General features: G+C 29.7%; 3 protein-coding genes across 9 annotated transcripts in view; 2 read left to right on the top strand and 1 right to left on the bottom strand.

The window, feature by feature from the left end:
- Nucleotides 1–257: 257 nt before the first annotated feature.
- On the top strand, nucleotides 258–3,759 carry LOC111687935 (box C/D snoRNA protein 1). Of its 2 annotated transcripts, XM_023450421.2 has the most exons (5): nucleotides 258–591; nucleotides 1,049–1,225; nucleotides 1,288–1,894; nucleotides 3,168–3,333; nucleotides 3,396–3,759. In XM_023450421.2, exons 2-5 carry the CDS (start codon nucleotides 1,068–1,070, stop codon nucleotides 3,671–3,673), a joined length of 1,209 nt encoding a protein of 402 aa, XP_023306189.2. In that variant the 5' UTR covers nucleotides 258–591; nucleotides 1,049–1,067; the 3' UTR covers nucleotides 3,674–3,759. The 2 variants fall into 2 exon arrangements, with proteins under 2 accessions (XP_023306189.2, XP_046803117.1); XM_046947161.1 differs by lacking the exon at nucleotides 258–591 and having other exon boundaries at nucleotides 980–1,225.
- Nucleotides 3,760–3,877: 118 nt separating this feature from the next.
- On the bottom strand, nucleotides 3,878–6,769 carry LOC111687936 (vesicle-trafficking protein SEC22b-B). Its single transcript, XM_023450422.2, has 5 exons — nucleotides 6,488–6,769; nucleotides 6,317–6,426; nucleotides 5,995–6,250; nucleotides 4,336–4,381; nucleotides 3,878–4,277 (listed from the first exon to the last, which is right to left on the bottom strand). Exons 1-5 carry the CDS (start codon nucleotides 6,560–6,562, stop codon nucleotides 4,129–4,131), a joined length of 636 nt encoding a protein of 211 aa, XP_023306190.1. The 5' UTR covers nucleotides 6,563–6,769; the 3' UTR covers nucleotides 3,878–4,128.
- Nucleotides 6,770–7,086: 317 nt separating this feature from the next.
- Nucleotides 7,087–21,403, top strand: part of LOC111687937 — a 22,075-nt gene continuing 7,758 nt past the window's right edge. The window contains exons 1-9 of one of the 6 annotated variants that reach the window (XM_046947554.1): nucleotides 7,087–7,150; nucleotides 8,389–8,919; nucleotides 10,054–11,968; nucleotides 12,041–13,565; nucleotides 16,954–17,274; nucleotides 19,730–20,138; nucleotides 20,207–20,949; nucleotides 21,014–21,146; nucleotides 21,215–21,346. In XM_046947554.1, coding sequence (XP_046803510.1) covers nucleotides 8,440–8,919; nucleotides 10,054–11,968; nucleotides 12,041–13,565; nucleotides 16,954–17,274; nucleotides 19,730–20,138; nucleotides 20,207–20,949; nucleotides 21,014–21,146; nucleotides 21,215–21,346 — 5,658 coding nt within the window. In that variant the 5' untranslated portion in view covers nucleotides 7,087–7,150; nucleotides 8,389–8,439. Of the gene's footprint in view, nucleotides 7,151–7,611; nucleotides 7,689–8,388; nucleotides 8,920–10,053; nucleotides 11,969–12,040; nucleotides 13,566–16,953; nucleotides 17,275–19,729; nucleotides 20,139–20,206; nucleotides 20,950–21,013; nucleotides 21,147–21,214; nucleotides 21,347–21,403 lie in introns of those variants that run through there. The other 5 variants (XM_046947556.1, XM_046947553.1, XM_046947558.1 and 2 more) reach the window with 5 other exon arrangements.

The raw sequence follows: 21,403 nt of genomic DNA, 5'->3' as shown, positions 1-21,403 counted from the left end.
CTATCTATCTATCTATCTATCTATCTATCTATCTATCTATCTATCTATCTATCTATCTATCTATCTATCTATCTATCTATCTATCTATCATCTATCTATATATCTATTTATTTAATTCCTGTTTCAGCTTATTATTATTTTCTAGCGTTTTTATAAATCGCCAATTGTTAACACTGTCATACCACATGTTTTTTTACTTGTCTTTCTCTTTTTAAATGTTTATCATTATTTTTGGCTATTTATCGTTGTTTATACTTGTTTTGTATAGAGAAAAACATTAAATTACAAAAAAATAATAAATTATTAAAAATAATTATTAAATATATAGAAAGTAAATAATTTAAATAAATAAAAGCAGAACACAAAAAAGTAAATAAATAGAAACATATGCATACATAAATGGAAACTGATAACAAAGTGAAATAGTGCAATTTTAAAAGCAAATTGAAATAAATTTGTAAAAAAAAATACAAAATAGGTGTAAAATAATAATAAGTTTATTATATTAAACAAATTTTGTATAAGTTAATACAATTTTAGATAAATTTTTCTACAACAAAAACCTGCGGTGTCAAGACCAAGAAAATTGAGGTTAGTTGTGAATTGTTTTTGTATTTTCACAATCTGTTGTTGATAGTGATTTTTGTTGCATAGTTTTTATTATTTTAATATTAAACAAATATTTACTTACTATTAGTAATTTCCTGTTAATAATAATATTTTTCGTTGTGTGTATACAATTATTTTGGATAATTCCTTTTTTTATTCCTGCAAACTGCAGTTGCATCCTCTGCGTAAAAAGAAGTTACTGTCAAAAACAGCTGTTACAATTGAATTGAAATGCGCAATTCAATCAAATACTGACCTGCCTCTACTGTAGTCAATTTAAACTAATAAAAATACTGTTATTTTTAATTCAAAACTTAAGAAATATTGACTTCTTCTAACTACAAATTGAGAAAGTGAATTGAGTCTTCAAGCAAAGTTTAAACTGATAAGAATTTGTTTTGCACTTAAAATAATTATTTAAAATTATCTCTCTTTACAGTTGAAATTTTAAAAACATTATGAAACGTTTGTGTAATTCAGCAGCAACAGCAGATAATTCGTTAATCAAAAAGCCCTCAATACAAGATTTGAGTAAAGCAACATGTGAGGAATCTTTAAAGTTATCAAAAGAAGAAGATCCCATTAGTGATGTTGAGGAGGAAGTGGAGACAGAAAGGTATGTATATGAATTCTATTAGAGATTAATTAAACATTAATATATCATAATTTCGTTTAAAGTTCCTCAAACACAATTAACACCCGCCTGGGTAAATGTGAAGTTTGTGCAGCGCGTGAAGCTGTTTACACTTGTCCCAAATGTGAGGTTAAAACCTGCTGTCTAGTTTGTGTGCGTATACACAAAAAGGAGCTGGAATGTGATGGTATACGTGATCGCACCAAGTTTATTCCACTCAAACAAATGACCAAAATGGATTTTATGTCTGACTACTATTTCCTAGAAGAATGTACCCGTTATGTAGAGGATCGTAAAGTGGATCAAATTAAAAAGTATACACGTTATAATCGTGATTTACCTTTACATCTAAATCGTTTACGTAATGCTGCCAAGGAACGTGATATTATTTTAAAATTTTTATTACAAAATTTTGCTCGCCATAAAGAAAATACTACCTATTATGATTGGCGGACGAAGAAAATTCATTGGCGTTTGAAATGGGTTTTTGTTAATGCGGGTAATTTATGTTATACCGATGAGAAATGTTTAGAAGATGAATATTTAAGGGATTTACTTAAGAAATATGTGGACAGAGATGAGGTAGTAGAGAATGTTCCGGAGAAAAGAAAGTTGGAGTATTATCAAAGTAAAGGAGTACAGAAATTGAAAGTAAGTTTTAGGAATATTATGAAGTAGATTACTATAGTATAGACTATAGACTAAGCTATAGTCTGGACTGTAGACAAAACTATAGACTCCTCTATAGTCTGGAATTTAGACAATGATATAGTCTAGACTGACTATAGACTATTCTATAGTCCAAAATGTAGAATATTCTATAGTACAGTCTCTTCTATAGGCCAGACTATAAAGTCTTCTATAGTTCAGACTATAGGCTATTCTATTCTATAGTCCAGACTATAGTCTATCCTATAGTCCAGACTATAGACTATTCTATAGTCCACACTATAGACTATTTGATAGTCCAGATTATAGACTATTCTATAGGGCAGACTATAGACTATTCTATAGAGCAGACTATAGACTATTCTGTAGTCCAAATTGTAGACTATTCTATAGTACAGACTATAGACTATTTTGTAGTACAGACTATTCTATAGTCCCGACTATGGTCTAGTCTATAGTCCAGACTATAGACTATTCTATAGTCCAGACTATAGACTATTCTATAGTCCAGACTATAGACTATTCTATAGTCCAGACTAAAGACTATTCTATAGTCCAGACTATAGACTATTCTATAGTCCAGACTATAGACTATTCTATAGTCCAGACTATAGACTATTCTATAGTCCAGACTATAGACTATTCTCTAGTCCAGACTATAGACTATTCCATAGTCAGACTATAGACTATTCTATAGTCCAGACTGTAGACTATTCTATAGTCTACACTAGAGACTATTCTATAGTCCAGACTATAGACTATTCCATAGTCAGACTATAGACTATTCTATAGTCCAGACTGTAGACTATTCTATAGTCTAGACTAGAGACTATTCTATAGTCCAGACTATAGACTATTCTATAGACGATTCTATAGTCCAGACTATAGACTATTCTATAGTCCAGACTATAGACTATTATATAGTCCAGACTATAGACGATTCTATAGTCCAGACTATAGACTATGTTATAGTCCAGACTATAAACTATTCTATAGTCCAGACTATAGGCTATTCTATAGTCCAGTCTATAGACTATTCTATAGTCCAGACTATAGATTATTCTATAGTCCAGACTATAGACTATTCCATAGTCAAGCTAAGACTATTCTACAGTACACTGTAGTCTAGATATAGACTATTCAGTAGTCTATCTTCAAGATTATTCTGTAGTCTAGCTTAAAGACTATTCAGTAGTCTACCTTAAATGCTATGTACTATTTTAGATTTATTTTTAATTTTTCTTTTTATTTCAAGGTTTTACTTAAAGCCGAGGGTATAAAACGCTGTAAAGATCGTTTTTACTTACTGGATGTTAATAAAACATTAAAGGCCAATCTCTCAGGGAAAACTTTAGTAGAATATCCCTGGATTTATGTTAGCTATGAAGAAGACTGTAATGGTTTTGATGTTATAGATAGTGGTGAGTATAAGAGATTTGAAAATGAAAAAATGTAGTATTAAATACAATTTTTCTCCTAACAGATGAGGATGTAGAGGCTGAGACTAAAAAACATGAAACTAATATGGAAGAATATCGTAAAGAAATGTTGATAAAACAAAAAAGAGCAGTAGATGGTGATGAAGAAGATGTAGATGAAGAGGAGAAAAATCAAGAAAAAATGGAAAAGTTGGCTAGTGAAAAAAGAAAACAAGAAAGACAACTTAAACGACAAGAATATGAAAAAGTTGCCAGTAATTTTCTGTTTAGTGATGAACAACTTATGGAGGTTTTATCTTCTTCCTCAGAAGAGGAAGTTTAATTAAATTAGTTTTAAGTTTATTATAGTTTTTTTTTTATTATTATTTTATCTAAAATGTGTCTCATAAATATTTTCTTTAATTATCATGGTTTTATTTTTTTTCATATAAAAAAGGAATTATTATTATTATGTTCATCTTTGTTTTGTTTAAAAGGAAACCGTCTTAAGAAAAAAAAAGAAAACTAAAATATAAAATAATAAAAATGAAAGAAAAACAATAACGACAAATAAAAAAAATATCTTTTAAATTAAAAGGAATTTGAGTTCAAACATAAATTAAATTAGAAATTAAAGGATTTTTTTATCTTTTGCTTTTCAAAATTTACTTTAACTTGTTTTTTATCCTTATATTTATAGCATTTGTTTAACGTGTTGTAATGTTTATTGTGGTTTTCTTGTTATAGTTATTATTGTAGTTGCTGTTTTTGTTTTTGTTGTTGTTTAATTTAGCAATATTACAAAACCCAGAAATATAATATAAATACTATAACAACAATACCGGCAGCGGCTGCTTTGACATACATAGATTTACGATTTAAATAGGTGGCGTCTTTTTTATATTTCTGCGACATCATGGAAAGATTTTGGGTCTTGGTATCGAGTTCTTAAAGAGTATTTAATTTAGAGAAAAAAAATTTTTGAAAAAAAATGCGTAAACTCACCTGATAAAACTGTGCCACGTTGGAGGACATCATCGATGTTTTGCACCTTTAAAATAAAAAAGAAAAAGAAAATTGTTATTAAATTTGCTATAAAAGTAGGTTTTTTTAAAAAAAGTAGTATTTTTTACTACTATTCTTCAACATGCATTTTTTTAGCTAAAATCATTTATTTTTTCTTAAATTTTAAATATTTTATGAATTTTTGAGCAAAATTTCAATTTTTAAAAAAAGTAGTATTTCTACTACTATTTTTTTTTGTATGAAATTTTTTGGCTGCTAACAATTATTTTTTATTAAAAATCTAATATTTTGTTTATATTTGAGAAATAAAAATGTTATTTAAAAGAGTAGTATTTTTACTACTATTTTTGCGATTGCATAAAATAATGCATTTTTATCTTTAAAGTAAATTTTTAATTTTAAAAAAGTAGTAATTTTACTACTATTTCTATTTTGGCTAAAAATCCTCTTTTATTTATTAAAAATTAAATATTTTTTTGAAATTTTGAGAAAAATTTAGATTTTTTCAAAAAAAAGTAGTATTTTTAGTACTATTTTTTTGCTGATTTTTTTTACTAAAATTATTTATTTTTCATTAAAAATCAAATATTTCGCTAAATTTTAAGAACATTTTTCGATTTTTAAAAAAGTAGTAGGTATTTCTACTACTATTTTTTGTACTACTATTTTTTCTTTTATAAAATTTCTTTGATAAAATCGCTTATTTTTGAATGGAAACGAAACATTTTGTAAATTTTTTTTTTATTCAAAAAAAGTACTATTTAAAAAGTACGTTTTTTACTACTATTTCAAAGCTTACAATTTTTTCTATAAACAGATGTTTTTTTCTTAAAATTTTAATATTTCGTAAAATTTCCGGAAAATTTTCGATTTTTAAAAAAGTAGTTTTTCTACTACTATTTTTGTATTAAATTTTTCACACATATTAACACGTTTTTTATACAAAACATAATATTTTTTTTAATTCTTATTTCAAAATTAGTAGTATTTTTACTACTATTTTTTATTGAAATTTTTAGTAGTATTTTTACTACTTTTTTTTCAAAACATATTTTTAAAAACCTTTTTTTTATATTAAAAATAACAATTTATACAAATTTTCATATTTTTCCTTAAATTTAGCAAATTTAAAAAGAGTAGTATTTTTACTACTATTTTGTTAAACAAAATTGTCTGTTGAAACCGTTGTTATATTGAAAATAACAATTTACAAATATTTTTGTAATAAATTTCAGATATTTAAAAAGTAGTATTTCTACTACTTTTTTTCTAAACTAAATTTTTTGTTTCAAATTCTATTTTTGTGTAAAAAAAAACTATTTTAGTAAAATAACTTTTGCTCTAAAATTAGCATATCTAAAAAGTAGTATTCTACTACTATTTACAAATGGTAGTATATTGCACAATTTCGCTAATTTTTATAAATTTTGAAAGAAACAAACAAAATGTTCGTTATATTTTACTTGTTCTTGTTAATATTTGTAAAATTCTTGTTTAATTTGTTTGCCACTGTAGTCTAAGGGTCAGTTTTAATTAGCAAAGATAAAATTGCTATTAATTTAATTATACAAGGTACGTAAGTAAAAAACACTTGTCTTTTCTTTAAGCATATAGTTTCTTAACTATTCTCAAACTCACCATAATTCTTTGAACATCCTGCAACTGGGTATTAATGGTATTTATATTGCGTCGACGATCGGTGAGTTGTTTTTTGGCCTTTTGTATATAAACATCGAATTCGATAAAAGCATAAGGTCGTGTCACTGAATTAACTTTACGGCCATAATTGGCATGGAATTCTTGGGCTAAATCTTCCAAATAGTTAAAAGCCAAACGTTTGGAATACATTTTATCACACATAACTAAATAACAAACATCGTTTTCGATTAAGTAGCTAAAGAAAAATGAACATTTTACTTAGAAGTTATGTTATATTTCTTTTCGATAAAATAAAGCTTACTGGAATAGATATGGTCCAGTTTCTATACTACAGCGGGCCGGTGAATGTGAACCCAATTTACGAAATAACATTTTGGCTTGATTTTGATATTCCATAATACTGCGGCCACTCTTTAAAGGGAAACATTTTTAATTAAAGAATTTAGTAGACAACTTAAAGGAGTTAGCCCACCTGTTCATCGTCCTGCATAGTGCCCACCAAAGGTAGGCCATCAATTACTCTAGCTATCATTGTCAGCAAAGCCATGTTGGCGTTATTTTATCTTATGTTTCTTTTTTATAAATTTAACTATTTTATTAAGCGATACACTGCCTTAAGCAGTTTAATTTTGTTTAAATTTTATTAGTACAACAAATGATGAAATGTTTTGTTAAAAAAAAAAAACACGAATAAAAAACTTTTATTTAAACTATTGCAATGATTGTAGTATTTTGGCCAGGCACACGTCAGCTACGTCAACAAAAAGTCAAAAATAAAATGTCAGAAGTAAACCGTGTAAAAACGGCCTTAAATAAAACCACAGGATGTTTAGTGTATTAATTAATTATAAAACAGCTGTTTTGTTTTCAAAGAATAAATAAACAAAACAAAATTAATAATAATTTAGCTATTGCTTTATAGCTTTTATTTTCTTATTTCTATCAGTTTCTTTAAAATTTTCTTATTGGATTGTTGGCACAACGAACAGCGTTAATATTTATGAAAATTTATTAAGAAAACGAAAATCGAAAAGCAAAAAAATCAACGATTAAAGCTTTAAATTGTTTAATAATATGTGTTTAATTTGTTTAAAATTGTTTTATAAAATTAATTAGCAGCATTTAACATAATTTTGTAAGTTTTCTTATAAGAAAAAATGAAATTTTTTTAAGGGTGAAAGTTAAAATACGAAAAAAAACCAAAAGCATAAAGAGAAAAATCTACAGAGATGTTTCATAAAAGTACTAAACTTAAAATAAAATGTTTATTAATTTAATTGATAATCAAAACATGTTTACACAATTATGTAATTGTTATTTGTAATATTATTTAAAAATAATTTTTGTTGTTTTTTGGTTTGTTAAAAAAGAATTATTAAACTGCTGCTTTATATATACTAACATATTTTACAACTGTGTTTATTAAATTGACATTTTATCGTTTTTTTTTTATATTTTGCCTTCCTTGACATTTTCGCTAAGCTCGTTTCGTTTAGTTCGTGTATGCAGGAAAAGTTTTAATATTTTTCTAGTGAAAAAAATCCTTAAATAAACTAAAAATTTTTCCACAAAACTTATAAATTATTAAAATATTATGCATTTTTAATAAATTTAAAAGAAAAAATCTTAAAATTGTTAAAGTTAAATAAGAGAATTTCTTAAAAGAAAAAAAGGTAAAGAAAAAATTTTCATAGCTCTCTGGCACTTGTAACAAGGTGCCAACGTATACAACGTAGTATGTGTGTGTGTGTGTATAAGTTGAAAAAAAAGGTCCACGTAAACTTTATTATGGACATTCATTCTCACTTTTAAATTTTATTATTAAACTAATATGTATATTAATAAATTGCCCAAGTGTTTCTTAATAATGTAGGCAATACATTTTTTTATTATTTTGTTGGTAAAACAACAAAAAAAATCCCGAAAAAATTTAATGAAAAAAAAAAGAAAATACTTGTGTATGTACAAAACATATGTACGTCAAATAAGGTGTTGAGTTTTTGTAGTTATTGTAATTATTTCTTTTATATTTTAACATAAGTATATATATGTAAGCTTGTGTGTGGGGTTTTAAATTTTTTTTGCATTATCATGTCTTGTTTTTATTTCTTATGTTTTTTCATTATCTGTCCATTTGTTGTTGGTTGGATTTTGTTTTTGTTATTTATATGAAAAGTTTGTTTGTATTCCTGTGTGTGTTTTGCAGGGGTGCATTCAACTTTTCTTTGGAATTGGGGACAAATTATATGTTACTGTGTGTAAATAATCCGGTTTTTTTGCTTTACATTTAAGAAAAATCAATACTATTTTATTTAAAAGGTATTTTTTATAAATAAACTAGTTTACTTTGTTAACAAATTAAACATTTATTAGCTTCTAGACTGTGTTTAACTCACAAAAAGTTGTTTAATTAAAACATAAAATATGTCTTGGGTTCATCATAAGAAACCACCACCACCATCTATCATTAACTCATCATCACCCTCAACATCATCTTTAACATCATATTCATCAGCTCCTAATTATAATAATTCTCTATACAATGCAACAAATCGTAATGGCTCTACCCCACGGCAGGCTTTACAACAATATACAACAAATACTACTACACCTCCTGCAAATAATAACTCCCTGTTGATGACGTCACCGTATTCTACTAATAGAACAAACACTAGCTTGAAATCAACTACAGCCATGCGTTTAAATCCAACATCACCCTATCAACAGCTGCAACAGCAACAGCCTCCACCACCAGCAGCAACAGTACAACGTCATCCTCCTTCTCAACCTCATCAGCAACAACAACAACTTCATAATGCTTTACAAACTCCATTGCATGCAGCCAACTCGGCAAATTCTGCCAGCTCCTCTATGCAGACAGTTTTTAATAAAAACAATCAACAGGTAAAGTGTTTGTGTTTATTAGCTTATTCCCTATTAAACACCTAACAACTTCCTGGCCCCTTTACCACTTATTCTTAAATCTTACGAGTGTTGTTTTCAGATTTGTTTGCAAATGTTATTGTTTGTATTATTTTCAAAATTTCATTTTTCTCATTTTTGGGTTTTCTATACTTATCTTTATCAAATGTTTTTTTTATAACTTTTTTATGGTCTGAGTACTTATTTTTATTATATTTAAGTATTTTTTTTCTTATTTTGTTTGTTTTGGAAATCTGGGTATTTTTATTGGTATTTTTTAAATAAAATGATTTAATTTTTTTTATATAATAAATTGATGAAATTTATTTTTAATGGAGTTTTTTATGCAAAATGTTTATATAAAAGGGATTTTATTTTCAAAGTAAACAATATTATTTTTTTTTTTATATTTGAAAATTAAAATATTTGGGTTTAATTTTGGAAAATTTAAATGTTTTATAAAATTTCACCTTTTTATATTCTTTTTAATACTATGTATTTAGTAAAATTATTTATTTTTTTCCTAAAAAAATTACAGATTTTCTAAAATCTTTTAATTGGTCTCCAATCATTTTACTCTACCGGCAAAACTGTGCTTAATTTTTATTGTTTTGTTTACATATTTAAAACTGGACTCCAATCTTTGCACTATAACTGTCGAGATTTGCTTTATTTCTCTCTCTCTCTCTCTCTCTCTCTCACGTTATGTTTTCAATTGGTCTCCAATCATTTTACTCTAATAGAAAAACTGTGCTTAATTTTCTTGTTTTGTTTATATATTCTAAACTAGACTCCAATCTTAGCACTATAGCTGTTGAGATAAGCTTAATTTTAATCTCTCTCTCTCAACTTATGTTTTCAATTGGTCGCCAATCTAACTACTACAGCTAAGTTGCTGTGCTTAATTTTTATCTCTTTGTTTACATTCGAGAGATAAACAAATAAAATTCTTTGTTTACATTTTTTACGAAAAGAGCGAAAATGAAGAATTTGAATTAATTTAATTCAATTAAATATTTCTTTAAATAATCAATTTTTTAACAAATGTAAACATTTTTCACTAAATTATTATTTAAATAACATTTTACTAATCGAAACAAAAATTATTCAATTTAGCAAAATCCTTGGCCAGCACAGCAAACCGGTTACTTGCCATCAACAAAAATGATGCAGCCAACACCACCACCGCCAACAGCAACATCAGCTGTTGCAGCACAAACTGTAGCAACAGCAAACAGTTGGCCATTGCAACAACAACAACAACCAAATGTACAACAAAATTTTCAAAATGTCAACATGTATCAGCAGCAGAATGCCAACACACAACAACAATGGCCACAAAATCCACCACAAATGGCGGCAACGGCAACATATGATAATAATTATTATCAGCAAACAGCAGCTGTTAATAATAACAATATGTATCAGCAACAGCAACAACAACCACCCGCAGTTGCAGCTACTCAAAATCCAGCAACTTTTTTCCAACAACAACAGCCACAAGCGCCAGCAACTCAAAACCAACCTATAAATGCGGTAAATTTCTTTGATAACAACAATCAAAGTGGCACAGCTGATGGTTGGGGTGATTGGGGAGATTGGAATGATAACTCTAACAGTGCATCAACTCCAGCGCCTGCAGCAGCTGTTGAAGCAATGCCTATTAAAGCTGAGCCCCCACAAAGCCAACCACCTGCTAATCAGCCTCAAGCTAATTATAATAATTCTATAATAGCCGATAGTTTTAGCAATCAAAATAATAATGATACTTGGAATTGGGGTGGTAATGAGCGAAATGAGCAACTTGTAAACAATAATCCACAAACTGAGACTGCAAAATTGGATAATGTAACACAGCAACAGAATGATAATTGGAATTGGAATACCAATGCTAATGATAGTGAAAAACTTCAACAACAACAACAACAGCAGCAGCCAACAGCAAATGAGCAACATAATGATAATTGGAATTGGCAGTCAACAAATGAAAATCAACAACATGTAGCTAATGCAGCTCCCCCAGCAGCAGTAAATCCTTCTGTACAAACGGCTACTTCACCACCGCCACCACCACCCACGGAATTTTCCAGCTCCTCGACAACATCGGAAAATCATAATTACAATATAAATGCAGCAACATCCAATAACATTCCAAATCCTGTTTTTGTCTCACAAGCAAAGGCGGTAACACTAGCATCTCGGCAATATGCTTCACCTCCTAGCAGTAATGTTGCAGTAACGGAAAATACCCCCGAAACTGCTTTAATGCCACCACAAGCTTTTCAAAATATAGAAGAACCTCAGGCAAGACCAGCAGCTGTTGTCTCACCACCTTTGCCACCACCCAAAGTGGCTACACCTCCCTTGGCTAATGTGCCACCACCAGCAGGTTTGCCGCCAGCAAACAGCTCTGCTGGTAATCCTTTTAAACGTTCGGGAGTAGCTCAACATCATCGTGCTACTGGTTTAATGACCACCGCCACACCCGCTGCTAACATACAACCCCCCAGTCCAGCTGTTTTTAATATGGCCCCACCTCCACCAGCAGATTTTGCTAATCCTGGCTCGGTTTCGCTCTTAGAACCGGATAATAATGAGCTTCCTTCACAAGAAAATCAAGAAGTTCTAACACCACCCACCACAAATATAACATTGCCAAATGCTGGTGTACAACAACAACCTATCACTGCTGTAACCTTATCCAATGTTGCTCCGGTTGCCCAGCCTGTACCACCACCTAATGACGAACGTAATCAATATTTGCAAACCAGTCATTTATCGGAAAATGCTGAAGCTGAACAACAACCAGAAGCCGATGGTTTATTGCCACCACCAGGACTGTCGCGTTTAGTTTTAGGTGAACCTGAGCTAGAAGCTTCACAGCAACGTATGGTTATGGGTACAGAAACCCCCAATGCAGATAATGCTGTTACTCAGGCTGCCGCTATGCATTTGGATGAACGTCATGCTGATGGTGAGGATACCGCCTCGGAGAGTGCAGTGCCTGTTATTAGTTCAGCAGGACAAGGTGGTAAGTTTATGGAATTGTTTCTAATTTTATCAATTATTATTGAAACATTTTGTTTTATGTTTCATTTTTCAGCTCCTCCCACTACCTCTACCCTCTCATCTGATCGTAATTTATATTTGGTGCCTGGAGAAAGTAATAGTGCCAACAACACTCAAGCCCAACGTGTTGTAACTGGAGTAGAATTAGCTGAACAGCGTGAAATTGAAATGGATGGTGAAAATCTAGAAGATGAACAAATCCAACAGCAGCAGCAACAACAACATCAACAACAGCAACAACATCTTCAACAAAATCAACATCAATCTATTGCCTTACCAGCAGAAGCCCGTAATGAACCACCAGTCGAAGGAGCTGATGATAATGTAGCTGCTCCTCCACCACCTTCTTTGGCTGTTACTAATACAAGTCATGCAACTGATCATCAGCAAGATCAACATCATCAACATCACCATTCTAATAATCAATTAACGAAAATTAAAGATGCAAATCCCATTTCATCACCCAATGATGATGACGATAGTGATGAACGTTTGTTAAACGATCGTGGTATGAATCAAAGTACTGCTGGTTCCTCTAAATCTCGAGCTAAATATGAAAATGAACGTTTAGCAGCTGCTGCCTCAAGACGTCGTGATAAACGTTCTTCTACGGAACGTTATGAAAGTGATGAATATTTAAATTCAGAAGGTGAGTATTCTAGTGAACGTGAAGAGCGTGAACGTAGAGAACGTGATCGTCGTCGCAATTACCGAGAGGGTAGTGTACGCAGTGATCGTGGTATTAACGATGATGAGGATAAACGTTCTAGACGTCATCGTACAGGAGATAAACGTGATAAATACTATTATGAGGGAGAGGAACGAGGACGTGGTCGTGATGAGCGTGAACGTGATCGTGGAACCGAACGTTCTAAGGCTGAAAGACGTTCTCAACGTCAGCGTGGCTATGAGGCTGACTCACGCTATGAAACTGAGGAATCAACACGATTCGATAGTCGTAAAGATGTCAATAGACGTAGCATGAGGCGAGGCGAACGTAGTGATCAGGGTGCTGGCGACTATGATGATTACAATCGTAGAGGTGTTTATCGTTCTTCTAAGAGATCAAGCGATAATTATGAGTCAGATAGAAGAGATCGTCGACGCAGCGATAAACATCGTGAGCCACGTTATCGTGATGATCCACGCTACGATCCTCGTGAATATGAAGACTATCGTAAGCATAGCTCACGCAATGCCAGGGAAAGTGATATGGAAAAAGAGGGTGCTGTATCCTCACGTTCCGGACGCATGCATCATGATCCTAGACATGCAGCCATGTATGGTTATCCTTCTAGTGGTTATTATGATCCCTACACTGCCTATTATTATCAACAAATGGCACGCACTAATCCTCAAGCTTATGCCGAATGGTATAAGAAATATTATGGACAAACAGCGGCGGCAACTGGTGTTACACAGGGGATGGTTAGTTTACCTGGAGCTGCTAATAATGCTGCAGCTCATGCAGATGCTGGCTCTTTACAGACAGCCGGTAATGATGGTCGTGAATCGGTTCATTCGGGTCGTAGTTCAGCTCATAATGATTTGAAAGATAGGTAAGTTTTTAAAGTTAGATTTGATTTTGATATTTATTAAAGATTTTTTTTTTGGATTTTTTTTTTTAATTTTAAAATTTGAAAATTTTTAATTTTTGTTTAAGTTTTTAAACGGTTTTTTTGTTAAAATTCCTTTTTAACCTTTTTTCTACTATAATCCTGTTGCAAATTGCATTTTACAACAACAGAAATTGTAGTTACTTTTGCAATATTGTTTTAACTTTTTTTCTTAATTTGCCTAAACTTGAATTTTTGCGCTAAAACTCTTTAACCTTTATAACCTCTAACCTTTATTTGTATTAATTAGTGTTGTGTTTTTTTTTTTCAATAATTAGTATTTGGAAACATTTGGTAGAATATTTTTCAAGTAGAATGTTTTTTATATATAGATTTCCATAGAGAATTCAAATAGATTTGGTGGAAGTTATTCTGTTTAGTTTTTGTTGTTCTTTTTAAAGTTTTTTTTTACAATTTTGTTTTTTTTTTTAATAAAAATGTTTATTCATTTGTACTTTTTTAACTTATTATAGGGCGTTGATCACAAACTTAGAAAAATTTTGAAAATTTCCCTTTTTTCGAAAAAGTTTCCCTTAAGGGGAAATTTAAGTTTCACTTAATTTTTAATATTTTTTGCTACATTTTAATTATTTTTAGAAAGTGTAAATGACAAATTTTGAAAAATTTTCAAAATTTCCCTTTTTCGAAAAATTTCTCTTAAGGGGAAATTTTAGTTTTAATTCATTTTTAAATTTTTTTCTTAATTTCTCACACTTAATAGCATGTAGATTGCAAATTTAGAAAAATTTTCAAAATTTCTCTTTTATAAAAAAATTTCCCTTTAAGGGAAATTTTTGTTTATGAAGAAAATTTACATTTTTTTCTAAATTTCTTCATAAAATTTATTGTTTTAGAATATTTTTTACAAATTTCGAAAATTTCCCTTGTGTAAAAAAATTTCCCTTTAAGGGAAATTTTTTTAAAAAGCAATATTTTATAAACTTTGTACTTTTTTTTAGTAATTTAGTCTTATGATTATAAATTTAAATAAAATTTTCAAAATTTCCCTTTTAAAAAAAATTTCCCTTTAAGGGAAATTTTTGTTTATGAACAAAATTTAATTTTTTTCTTAATTTCTACTTAAAATTCATTGTTTTGAAAACTTTGGTAAGAATTTTGAAAATTTCCCTTGTTTTTAAAAATTTCCCTTTAAGGGAAATTTTTGTTTATGAACAAAATTTTAAAATTTTTCTAAAATTCTGCTAACGTTTGATGGTTTTTGAAAATTTTATAGAAATTTCAAAAAATTTCCCTTATTTTTAAAAATTTCCCTTGAAGAGAAATTTTTGTTTATGAACAAATTTTTTAAATTTTTCTAGAATTATGATAGTTTTTGAAAATTTTATAAAAATATGAAAAATTCCCTTTAAGGGAAGTTTTTATACCCTACACCACTATAGTGAGGAAGGGTATTATGCGTTTCTGCTGAAGTTTGTAACACCCAAAAATATTGGTCCTAGACCCACCTTAAAGTTTTTGAAAATTTTATAGAAATTTCAAAAAATTTCCCTTATTTTTAAAAATTTCCCTTGAAGAGAAATTTTTGTTTATGAACAAATTTTTTAAATTTTTCTAGAATTATGATAGTTTTTGAAAATTTTATAAAAATATGAAAAATTCCCTTTAAGGGAAGTTTTTATACCCTACACCACTATAGTGAGGAAGGGTATTATGCGTTTCTGCTGAAGTTTGTAACACCCAAAAATATTGGTCCTAGACCCACCTTAAAGTATACCAATCGCCTCAGAATCAGTTTCTGAGTCGATTTAGCTATGTCCGTCTGTCCGTCCGTCTGTCTGTCTGTCTGTGTGTCCATGTAAACTTTGTGCGCACGATACAGGTCGCAATTTTCAAGATAATTTGATGAAATTTGGCACATACTCTTTTTTTGGTTCAAGGACGATCGCTATTGAAAATAGTTGAAATCGGTCCATTATTTCTCCTAGCCCCCATACAACCATACCCCCCGAATAGGGCCTTTAGGCTCATAAGTACGTTAAATGTTTTATAATGTTAACGAAAATCAGCAAAAATTAGTTTTATAGAACAATAATTGACAATACTAATTTTTATAGTGATCGGGCCTTATTTGACCCCAGCCCCCATACAGACTCCCCTTCAGAAAATTACTTGAAGGTCAAAATTAACTTATAATTACTTATAAAACGACTAAAATCTACATAAATGACTTTGCAGTAGACGTAAATTCATCTACCAAAATTTATAAGGATAGGCCCATATTTACCCCTTCTCCCCTATGAGCCCTCTTGTAGAAAATCTCTCTTTTTTGCCAACAATAAGTAAAAATATTCCACAATAAAACAAATTAAATGCTTTATTTTAAAAAATTCAAAATTTTAACATACTGACTGGTGTAGGGTATCATATGGTCGGCAATGGCCGACTATAAATTCATACTTGTTTGTTATGAAAAAATTTTCTTAGATTTTGTACTTTTTTGCTGCAATTTTCGTTTATTGAAATTTAGTTTAAAATTTTCAAAATTTCCCTTTGCAAAAATTTTTTTTAAAAAGAAATTTTGAAAATTTTACAATTTTTAACAGTATTTAGAACTTGTATTAAAATTTATATTGAAATTTAAACAATTTATATTGTAGTTTTGTTTGAATTTAGTATTTGATAAAATTTTTACAAAAATCAATTCAATTTTACTCGAATACTTTAGATTTATTATAGAGTTTTTTGAATTTTTTCAAATTTCCCAGTTTTGAAAAGTATTTTTGTAATTGTTAGTGCAAAATGTAAGCTTTTAGACTAATGTGGAAAGAAGTTTTGTAGAAGTTTTAAAATAATAACTAAAATTTTCTTAAAATTTAGTTTCATTATAATTTCTTTCAATTTCCGTATATTCTAAACATTAATGCTTTATTTAATGCTATACAACAACTATTGTTATTGAAGTTTCCAATTTATTTTAATTTAACTCAGTTGTTAATAACACTATTCGCTAAAACATAACAAAATAATCTAACTCTTTGTGTAATCATCAACATACAACAACAACAAAAAAACACCATTCCTTATCCTCCGTTCTAAAAACCAACATATCCAATATAATGACAAACTAAATCTAAACCTATAACTTAATACCATTCAATATTTTGAAAAAAGAAAAGAAAACAAAACCACCAAATTATAGTTAATAAGTAGTAAAATTGACTAATGTTATTAAAACTAAATAACAAAATTCTATATATGTATATGTATGTATTTGTATTCATCTCTTTTTTCCTGACACTTGTATGTTTATATGTTTTAAAACATGAAAACAAAAACAAAAAAATACATTTCCTCCCCTTCATATAATTAGGTATACACATGTTTACATAACACAAGCCAATGATTATCATCGTCATTATCAACAACAACAACAGCAACTTCATCATCAGCAACATTATCAACAACAACATCATCATCATCAGCAACAAATGGCCTTCAATCAAAGTTTAAATTCTACTCTTTTGGATGATGAGTCCTTAAATCATAATACTAGTTTATATAGTGGCTTGGGTATTGGTCTTACAGCGGCCCGTTCAAATTCTAATCTTTCACAAATTCATGGCGGTTATTATTCAAGTTCAACAGCAGCAGCTGGAGTTTATTATGCACGTTCTGATTATGCGGAATCAAGGTGCTTGAAAATAAAAATTCCTAAAAAAAAACAATTACCTTACTTCTTCAACAATTTTATTTGTTTATTATTATTACTATTAATAAGTTAATATCTAAATGTATATTTGATTTAATGTTTATCAAATTTCTTCTTTTTGTGTGTGGTATCAATTGCTAGAGACAAAATTTAGTTTAAAAAAAAAAAAATTGGTTGTCTAATTTGTTTTGTAATATATTCTATTTCTAATTTTAAGGCTTTAAAATTGGTATGTCTTTAGACTTTTTAAGGAAATTTTCTTTGTTTTTTAAGATTCTCTGTCTGATCGTCGGCGTATATTAAATTTTGTTTTAGATATGTACAAATATTCTTAAGATTTATAAAAAGTTTCTATGAGACTACAGAACTAAATTAAAACATGGACAGAACTAGAACGGAACTAGAGCAGAACTAGAACAAAACTAGAACAGAACTAGAACAGAACTAGAACAGAACTAGAACAGAACTAGAACAGAACTAGAACAGAACTAGAACAGAACTAGAACAGAACTAGAACAGAACTAGAACAGAACTAGAAACAGAACTAGAACAGAACTAGAACAGAACTAGAACAGAACTAGAACAGAACTAGAACAGAACTAGAACAGAACTAGAACAGAACTAGAACAGAACTAGAACAGAACTAGAACAGAACTAGAACAGAACTAGAACAGAACTAGAACAGAACTAGAACAGAACTAGAACAGAACTAGAACAGAACTAGAACAGAACTAGAACAGAACTAAACAGAACTAGAACAGAACTAAAACAGAACTAGAACTAGAACAGTACTAGAACAGAACTAGAACAGAACTAGAACAGAACTAGAACAGAACAAGAACAGAACTAGAACAGAACTAGAACAGAACTAGAACAGAACTAGAACAGAACTAGAACAGAACTAGAACAGAACTAGAACAGAACTAGAACAGAACTAGAACAGAACTAGAACAGAACTAGAACAGAACTAGAACAGAACTAGAACAGAACTAGAACAGAACTAGAACAGAACTAGAACAGAACTAGAACAGAACTAGAACAGAACTAGAACAGAACTAGAACAGAACTAAAGAACTAGAACTAAAGAACAGAACTAGAACAGAACTAGAACAGAACTAGAACAGAACTAGAACAGAACTAGAACAGAACTAGAACAGAACTAGAACAGAACTAGAACAGAACTAGAACAGAACTAGAACAGAACTAGAACAGAACTAGAACAGAACTAGAAACAGAACTAGAACAGAACTAGAACAGAACTAGAACAGAACTAGAACAGAACTAGAACAGAACTAGAACAGAACTAGAACAGAACTAGAACTAGAACAGAACTAGAACTAGAACAGAACTAGAACAGAACTAGAACAGAACTAGAACAGAACTAGAACAGAACTAGAACAGAACTAGAACAGAACTAGAACAGAACTAGAACAGAACTAGAACAGAACTAGAACAGAACTAGAACAGAAATAAAACAGAACTAGAACAGAACTAGAACAGAACTAGAATAGAACTAGAACAGAACAAGAACAGAACTAGAACAGAACTAGAACAGAACTACAACATAAGTAGAACCAAGCATAAACAGAACTAAAACACAACTTAACTAAATTAAAGCAAAAATTTCTACTGATCTTGTAGTTTTTTATATATAATGCGTGTGTACAAATTGTCTTAATTCTCTCACAATTTCTCTTCTTTAACTATTTCTCTAAATGCATGACCTTTTCTATATTTTAAGAAAAAAATATTTGTATGAAAATGTCCTTAAAGAATCTTAAACTGAAATGTATTCGTGAAATTGTCCTCTAAACTTAAAATCGGTTGCCTCATTTTTTGAAAATTTTATTATTTTATAGTTTTTTTAACAGCAGTTTTCTTTCGATTGGAAACATGAACGTGTGTACTTTTATTCATCCTTAACGGGTTTTAAGGAATATTTATAAATAATAAAATTATACTAAATCGTTGTTAAATTTTGTAAAAAGACACTTTTGTACTCTTAATGATCATGATTCATTGCTTTAGTACTCTGATATTAAAAAGAAAACATATTCAAAGCATGATGTTGAAACTATATAGCTCCCTCTCTCTCTGATTTTCTAAACCTTTCTTTAACTTTCTTCTATATCATTTCTTTAACTCTCTTCCAATCGAAAAGCTTTACTTTGCATGACCAAAGCTTTAAAGATTTCTAAAGAGAGCATGTTTTTAGTTTTTTATCTTTTTTTATATATAAGTTAAATTTAACTTTAATTTTTTACTTTTGTTTAAAAAAAAGCATGAACGAAGAAATTTTAATTATTTTTTTAAATTTTTTTTTAATTTTTTTTTAATTTTTTTTAATTATAATTAAGTTTATTTTATAATTATAAAACTAAATGAAAATAATTTTAAAAATATATAAATAATAATGAATAAACATTTTTTTAAATAGATCTGGTGCCTTATCTGTACGTGAACCAGATCCTATAGCACAGGAGCCACAACGTTTGACACCCTGTAAATTCATTACTGAACATACTGTGGTCAACTTTGCTTCAGGTATTTTGGTTACCGTCAAACCTAAGTACACACCCAATGGCAGTATAAGTAATGTAGTAAAATTGCTGAAATTCAAACCCAATGATGAGACACGCAAGTTATTTAAAGTCTTCCCTGGTCCTCTGGTAAGAGGTTTAACACACAAGAAAACTGTCATAGAATTTTGTCATGAACAAATACGTTTGGGTCCCATGGAAACTACTATTTATGCCAAACAATTGATAAATAATAATGCTGAAAAATATCGTGGTTCCTATACTTTAATGTGGAATTTATTGATATTGCTGTTGAAACAAAATGGAGTGAGTAAAAGAGAGAAAGTATAGGAAACTAAAATTTTCATTATTCTTTTTTAATAATTTTTAAACAGATGGTGGTGGGCACTGATATTGCTGAATTATTGTTGAAAAACCAACAACAATATCCATATCAAACACCCATTTCAACAGCTAACAATTCTTTGAAATCTAAATCGGGTTCTAACTCTTCCTTGGAGGTGGATAAGGAAGAAGATTTAACTAAAGATTTGACTGCAGAAACAGACACTAAGGAAGAGAACAATGTTCAAGCCACATTAGAGGAAAATAAGCTAGAACAAGAAGATCTAACAGCAGAGGATAATTCTTCAAATTCAGTTACTTTATCTGAAGAAGAAATAACCGAGAAATTTAGAAACTATTTGCTGTATGGCAATGTCAATGAGGCCTTAGAATGGGCTACCGATAACAATTTATGGGGTCATGCTTTATTTTTGGCCTCTAAACTTGATCGTCGTTCTCATGCCAATGTTATGATGAAATTTGCCAATAAATTATCACTAAATGATCCGCTACAAACACTTTATCAACTAATGAGTGGCCGCACTCCTTCCAGTGTTACGTGTGTGCAAGATGAAAAATGGGGCGATTGGCGTCCACATTTATCTATGATTTTATCGAATACTTCACAAAAACCCGAATTAGATCGTAAAGCTATTACCACTTTAGGGGATTCTCTATTCAATCGTGGTGATTTATATGCTGCGCATTTTTGTTATCTAATGGCTCAAGTGGGTTTTGGTCGCTATCAGGAATCAGCCACACAAGAAACCTCTTTACAGCAGCATTTGCCTAAGTAAATTTAATCAATTTTCTACATAAACGGTTATTAATTAATTCCTATTTCTTGTCTTTTTCAGATTGGTTCTATTGGGCTCTTCTCATTATAAACAATTCCCTGAATTTGCCCATAATGAGGCCATTGTTATGACTGAGATATATGAATATGCCTGTTCCTTAAATGATGATAAATTTTCTATAGTTGAATTCCAGGTAAATGGAAAACTATTTCCAAAACGAGTTTGTTTTGTTAAGTATTTTCTTTTCTTCTTTCTTTTAAGCCTTATAAATTCCTTTTGGCTACACGTTTATTGGACTATGGCTTCCATTTGAAGAGTTTAATGTATTTGGAACAAATAGCTGTGCATATAGCCAGAGATCCCAGCAAATATGAAAGCAGTTTTATTAATAAGGTAAGTTCTTGTTAAAACTGGGACCCAATAGAAATAGAACAGAACTAGAACAGAACT

Source organism: Lucilia cuprina, chromosome 3 (assembly GCF_022045245.1).
Source record: "Lucilia cuprina isolate Lc7/37 chromosome 3, ASM2204524v1, whole genome shotgun sequence".
Taxonomy (NCBI): domain Eukaryota; kingdom Metazoa; phylum Arthropoda; class Insecta; order Diptera; family Calliphoridae; genus Lucilia; species Lucilia cuprina.
Note: the sequence above shows the minus strand (reverse complement) of the source record. Positions and strands in the feature narration are given on the sequence as shown.